This window comes from Camelus dromedarius, chromosome X, assembly GCF_036321535.1.
Source record: "Camelus dromedarius isolate mCamDro1 chromosome X, mCamDro1.pat, whole genome shotgun sequence".
NCBI lineage: Eukaryota > Metazoa > Chordata > Mammalia > Artiodactyla > Camelidae > Camelus > Camelus dromedarius.
The window spans coordinates 78,352,719-78,359,891 of record NC_087472.1 but is presented as its reverse complement, the minus strand read 5'-3'; the positions used below and the strand labels follow the sequence as shown (position 1 = coordinate 78,359,891).

At 38.3% G+C, this 7,173-nt stretch overlaps 1 protein-coding gene across 3 annotated transcripts in view; it reads right to left on the bottom strand.

Annotated features, from left to right (window-relative positions):
- Positions 1-2,044: 2,044 nt before the first annotated feature.
- Positions 2,045-7,173, bottom strand: part of ZNF41 (zinc finger protein 41) — a 39,978-nt gene continuing 34,849 nt past the window's right edge. For all 3 annotated transcript variants that reach the window (XM_031445329.2, XM_031445328.2, XM_010995206.3), the window contains exon 5: positions 2,045-6,284. In XM_031445329.2, the coding sequence (XP_031301189.1) occupies positions 4,243-6,284 (2,042 nt within the window). In that variant the 3' untranslated portion in view covers positions 2,045-4,242. The remainder of the gene's footprint in view (positions 6,285-7,173) is intronic.

The window sequence follows — 7,173 nt, the reverse complement described above, 5'->3', positions numbered from 1 at the left end:
AATTGTACAGTTCAGTAAACTTTAAAAAAAACTTTATTCTTAAATGTACAATAGACTCCAAGACACCACTTCATTCTAGATTTAGGTGGCAACAAATGTTATGGCAGGGAACGAAGATGTTTAAACAGGAATGGAATTAATGATCACCTCAATGACCTTTATTAAATTTACCTAGTAGTGCGACCATCACCACAACCAAGTTCTAGAACATTTTTATCACCCCAAGAAGATCCCTTGTACTGATTAAGTTAATGACGATTCCCATTCTTACCCCCAGACGACCACTAATTCATAGATCTCTATACATTTTACTTTTGTGGACATTTCATATAAATACAACATGCAAACACAGTATTAGATCTTTTTGTGTCTCGCTTCTTTCACTTAGCATAATATTTCTGAAGTTCACCCATGTTGTAGTATCTATTAGTATTTGTTCTTTTTTATTGCTGAATATACCATATTTTGCTTATCTCTACTTACCCATTGATGGACATTTGGATTGTCTCTGCTTCTTGTCTTGTATGAATAATGCTGTTACGAATTTTCAAGGGCAAGTGTTTGTGCGAACATGTATTACTTATGTTTTGGGTAGATAATAGAGGTGGCACTGCTGGGTCCTAGATAAATTTATGATCAACTTCTTAAGAAACTGCCCAATTTTTCCAGAGTGGCTCTATCATTTTAATGCAGTCATACCAGAAATGTAGGAAGGTTCCTGATTCTCCATACCCTTGCCAACATTCATTGTAATTATCTTTTTTATTAATAGCCACTTGAGTGCATGTAAAGTGATACTTCTTTGTGGTTTTAATTAGAATTTCTCTAATGACTAATACTTTGGGCATCTCTTCATGTGCTTATTTGTATATATATTCTTGGTGAAATAGCTCTTCAAATCTTTTTGTCCAGTTTTAAACTGGGTTGCTTGTCTTCTTTCTATTGAGTTGTAAAGAGTTTTTTTGTATATTCTGGATACAAGTCCTTTATCAGATACATGATTTACAAATGTTTTCTCTCAGTCTGTGCTTTGTTTTTTCATTTTCTTAATGGTATCTTTTGAAGCTTAAACCTTTTTAGGTTTGACGAAGTCTAATTTATCATTTTTTCTTTATGGATCACGCTCTTGGTGTTCTATATAAGAATTCCTTGCCTAATGCGAGGTCACCGAGATTTTCCTCCTATGTATTCTGCTACAACTTTTATAGTTTTAGCTTTTATATTTATGTCTCTGATCCATTTTGAGTTAATTTTTACTATAGTGGGAAGTAAGACTTACATTCATCTTTTTGCATGTGGCTATGCAATTATTCCTATACCAAATTTTGAAAAGACTTTTCTTTCCCCAATGAATTGCTTTCACACTTTTGTAAAAAAAATATATGTTTACCATAAGCATCAGGGTTTATTCCTGGACTGTCCGTTCTACACTTGATCTTAGCCAAAAGGCCGAGAAGCGATTGGACTCTCTGTTCTATTTCATTGATCTATGTCTCTATCCCCATGCCAGTACCACACTCTCTTAATTGCTGTAGTTTTATAATAATTTTGAAATTGGGAGGTGACTGTCCTCCCACTTTGCTTTTTGGCAAATTCCTTTTTGCTATTCCTGGTCTTTTCTATTTCATATAAATTTCAGGATTAGCGTATCAACTTCTGAGGCAGAGAGCCTGCTGGAAATTTAATAAAATTGTATTGAATCTGTAGATCATGTGATTTTTCTTCTTTACTCTGTATATATAACATGGTAGATTGCATTGACTGATTTTTGAATGTTGAAGCCGTCTTGCATTACTGGAATAAACCTCACTTGGTCATGATGTATAATCATTTTATTTGTTGCTACATGTAATTTGCCAATATTTTGTCGAAGATTTTTACATCTATATGCATGAGGAATGTTGGTCTGTAGTTTTCTTTTCTTGTGATGTGTTTGTATGGCTTAAGTATCAGGGTTATACTGGCTTCATAGAGTTGAAGAGTATTCCTTTCTCCTCTGCTTTCTGAAAGATTTTGTGGAGTGTTGATATTATTTTTCCTCAAATGTTCAATGCAATTAACCGGTTAAACCATGAAGCTTTGGGCTTTTTTTTTGTGTGGGAAGATTTAGAGTCATGAATTGCTTACTGTTGTTGGTGGGATGTAAAATGGTGCAGTCATGTGAGGGCCATGCCTGGGGTTCAGATCTGAGATATCAGTCAACTGTCTTGGGAAGATCAATGGTGGAATTGGAGGACAAGGAAATAAAATTAAAACCACACTGAGAATAATCTTTAATGAAAAAAATATGAAAATGAATATATGTATGAATATGCATGACTGGGACATTGTGCTGCACACCAGAAATTGACACATTGTAACTGACGGTACTTCAATAAAAAAAACCCCACTACATTGAGATATCACTGTACACCCACCACAATGGCTACAGTAAAAAAGATGGAAAATACCAAGTATTGGCAAAGATGTGGATCAACTAGACTCGTATACTGTGCGGGTGGGAGTGTACACTGGTGCAGCTACTTGGGAAAACTGGTTTTATAAACTAAAGCTGAGCATATGGATACCATATGACCTGGCAGTCCAAATCCTAGATATATACCTAACAGAAGTTCATAAATATGTTCACCAATAGATAGGTACTAAAGTATTTATAGCAGCACTATTCCTAATAGCTCCAAGCTACAAACAACACAAACGTCCATCGACAACAGAATGGATAAACGTATCATAGAATATTCACAGAATGGAATATAACGTGACAATAACAATAAATTAGCTATAACTACATTCAATAACATGGATGAATCTCACATTTATAATGTGAATGAAAGAAGATAGACATTAAAGAGTATATTACTAAAATATGAAATATAATTGTTCGACTCAATTTATATAAAATACCAAGCAGACAAAACTATTTAAGTCAGAGTAGTGTTTACCTCTGGGGGAGGTGGACAGTAAGGCCTGGACAGGGAGCACAGGGAGTTTTTCTGGGGTGCTGGTCATGTTCTGTTTCTTGATCTGAGTATGTTCATTTTGAGAGAATTCAATGAGCTGTATGCTTATGATGTATACATTTTCTGTATGCATTATACTTTGATAAGAAGGGTTTAAAAACAAAATAAAATTACATGCTAGAAAGCCCCTTTTCTTATGAATATTGTAAAAAAATATTTAAGGGAAAATGAGAAAGGGTCTATATACCTGTGCTTAAAAAAAAAAGCAATGCTCTTTCTAGAGAAGTCACCCAGTTATTCAACTACAATAAAGTACAGTTATATCTTAGGCTCACCAACTATTATCCAACATGGCTTTATCCCATAGAAATCTATACAAAATTACTCTTAATGTGCATGTAGAAAATGAACATATCAAGTTAACTAAATTGGAAGAAAAACAATCAAAACTTGATGCATTGAAACCCAATTTCTTCACTATTCTTTTACAAAGACGAATCCCAAAGAAAGCAGAAGCTTCAGTGGAGGAGACTGGAAGTCCAGAGCACTTGGCTCAGTTTCATTGTCTTAGGGTCAGTTACTAAGGGGACCAGAAGTCTACGGCTGGAGGCATAGGTTAGAAGGTATGCCTCCTGCTTTCAAGTGGGAGTCACCTGCTGCCACAGTATGGAATTAATGAGGGAACAATTGCCACCTTTTCTGTGTCTTAAATGTCAATGATCACAATACCTCCGGGCTTCTACTCACAGGTTTCCATTCCCAAATAGGTTTTTGCCTTGAATTCAGTGCCCTGGAGGTGTTTGGACAATGAACACTCTTCTCCCCACCCTAGAAATCTGAACAAAAAAATGTGGCCAATATTGAGTACTTTTACATACCAGGGTATGAAGAACCAATCAGTGCTGAATTTATAAAGTCCTTTATCCAAAAAGCAAAACATAAGAGATAACAAGTCATCTCCTAGGGGGTCTCCATTTCTACCATTTGCAGGAGACTGAGAGTCCCTGTGTGAATCATGAAACCAAACAGGGCTATCACTCAAATGCTTTATCGAAGCATCTCCCTACGCGTACAGTTGCATATCAACAGTGGTGATGCAGGTACTTGTATTTCCAACTGGCTGAAGGAGACTTGGCTTTGTCTGCCTTTTCTTCCCTTAAGCTGCATGTAGAGTGTCACATCTACTTCCCCCCTGCACAATGACTGCAGCGTCAGGCACGCCTCTTCCCCACTACGAGACAGCCGATGCTTATCCAGTTATGATTTCCAGCTGAAGGCATTTTCAGTCGCTGGCTTTATAGAGTTTTTCTCCACTGTGAGTTTTCTGGTGTTTAATGAGATTGGATCTGTCATTGAAGGCCTTCTGGCATTCTGTACAAGCATAGGGTTTCTTTCCCGTATGAATTATCTGATGCATACTTAGCGTTGCTTTCTGGATGAACGCTTTCCCACATTTAGTGCATTCATAGTGTCTCTCTCCAGTATGAGATTTCTGATGGATAGTGAGGCGTGACTTCCAGGTGAAAGTTTTCCCACAGTCACTGCATTTATAGGGTTTCTCTCTAGTATGGATCTTCTGGTGTGTTATGAGATTTGACCTATCCGTGAAGGCCTTTCCACATTCAGCACATATATTGGGTTTCTCTCCTGTGTGAATTTTCTGATGCACACGGAGCTGTGATTTCTTAGTGAAGCATTTCCCACAGTCACTGCATTCATACGGCTTCTCTCCAGTATGAATTCTGTGATGTGCAATGAAGTGTGATTTCTGGATGAAGGCCTTCCCACACTCGGGGCAGGCGTAGGGTTTCTCTCCTGTATGGATTCTCTGATGCACACTGAGTGTTGATTTCTGGATAAAGGCTTTCCCACATTCGTTGCATTCATAGTGTCTCTCTCCAATATGAGATTTCTGATGTATTTTGAGGCGTGACTTCCATATGAAGGCTTTTCCACAGCCATTGCATTTATAGGGTTTCTCTCCCGTATGTGTTTTCTGGTGTTTAATGAGATTTGACTGATCACTGAACGCCTTCCCACATTCAGCACACATATAGGGTTTCTCTCCAGTATGAGTTTTCTGATGCGTGGTGAGATTTGTCCTATGAGTGAAGACCTTTCCACATTCTGTACATATATAAGGTTTTTCTCCTGTGTGAATCCTTTGATGCACGTGGAGCTGTGATTTCTTAATGAATGATTTGCCACAGTCACTGCATTCGTAAGGTTTTTCTCCAGTATGAATTCTCTGATGTGTATTGAAATGGGATTTCTGGATGAAGGCCTTCCCACATTCAGTGCAGACATAGGGTTTCTCTCCTGTGTGAATTCTCTGATGCATCCTCAGGGCTGATTTCCTTGTGAAGGCTTTCCCGCATTCACTGCATGCGTAGTGTTTCTCTCCAGTATGAGTTTTCTGATGGATATTGAGGTCTGAATTCTGGGAGAAACCTCTTCCACATTCACTGCATTCATAAGGTTTTTCTCCGGTATGAATTCTCATATGTCTAAAGAGATATGATCTGTGGAAAAAGGCTTTTCCACATTCACTGCACGTATAGGGTTTCTGCCCGGTATGAATTTTCTGATGTGTAATGAGGTTTGACCTGAGAGTAAAGGCCTTCCCACATTGCGTACATATAAAAGGTTTCTCTCTTGTATAAACACTTTGAGGTACCTCAACGTGTGGCTTCTGAGTGAAGACGTTCTCACTTTTGTTGCATTCATGGGATTTTTCTCCAGCACGAATGCTCTCATGATCAAAAAGATGTGACTTTTGGGTGAAGCTCTTTACGTATTCAGGACATATGTAAAGTTTCTCTCCAGTACGAATTTTCTGATGGTGGGTGAGAACTTGTTTGTGGCCAAGATGTTTTTCACACTGATGAAGTTCACGTGAATTAGCAGTCTCATTCCTTGCAGAGGAAGAGTTAGGGGCAAAATTGTTACCATTTGCAAATCTCTTATCAAAGTTCTTTGTTCCATTGCTTTTATTATGATTATGTAAGTTTAAAGTGTGCTTCAAACTCTTTCCAAATGTGTCAGAGTTATGGAGCCTTTTAATTGAAGGAACAAGCCTGGTCCCCACATGAATTATTTTTTCAAGGTTTTTACATTCATAGCCCCTCTCCTTAATCAATACTTTCATGTGACTCAAAGGGTTCTTTTGGTTTTCTTGATATCTCTCTAGCTGGTCATTACCTTGCCACAGTTCTTCGAAAATGGAACACAGTGAATCTCTTCCTATGGACTGACCAAATTTCTCACAGTGGAATGAAGCTTCTCCAGAAGTTCTCTGTTGTTGGCTTTGCCCCATATCCTCATCTAAAACGAAAGAGAAAAAAACGAAAATGGATCAAGAACACTTAGCAGAGAATAGAGGGTACGTGTAGTTTGGACAGGATGAGCACAGAGAACTGGAAGAGTCCATGTGACAATAATGAAAATAGCAATAACGTTGTAATGCGCAATTCTTCTAGAACGCTTACCAGATGCAAAGCGATTATATACCATTTATGAGGCACCAGGCACTGTTCCAAGTGCTTTACACAAAATAGCTCCTTTAATCCTCACTAAACTCTAAGAGGTAGCTATCATCATCAACCGTGTTTCATGGATGAGAAAACGGAAGCACAGAGAAGTTACGTAACTTGCTGAAGATCAAATGGCTAAATAAGTAAGAGATGGGATTTGAATGCTGGGAATCCATATCCACTATGTAGGAAGTCTGGCTGGTGAGGAGAGCAACCAGAAGAAACATGCCTGTTAAGGGTAAGCCTGCATGGAAGAACTAGTTCAGAATATATGTCCTTATTGCATATTAGCTCTAAAACCTTACTAATCTCTCTGCTTCCTCTTGCTTTTCCTTCTGAACCATTATGAGCATCCACATTAAATTTATATTCCTCTGTATCTACAGGAAAAATATATACTTCCAACAAGTGCCAAGTAGAAGAGGGCAAAACATCTATGGCAGAAACTGCAAGCCATCCACCAAAGTCTATCCGCCTCTTCTTTTACAGTAATAGAACGCAGCTGGGCGTCACATTGACAAGTCTCACTTTGTTCTCACCCGTGGAGTATGAGCAGAAGTGATATGAGCCACACTAGGGCCAAGCCTTAAGACAGTGGACCAATCTCCTCCATTTACTCCTTCCCCAGCCCGGAGGACTCAACAGTGACCCAACATCAACCAGACAGCTGACAACAACGC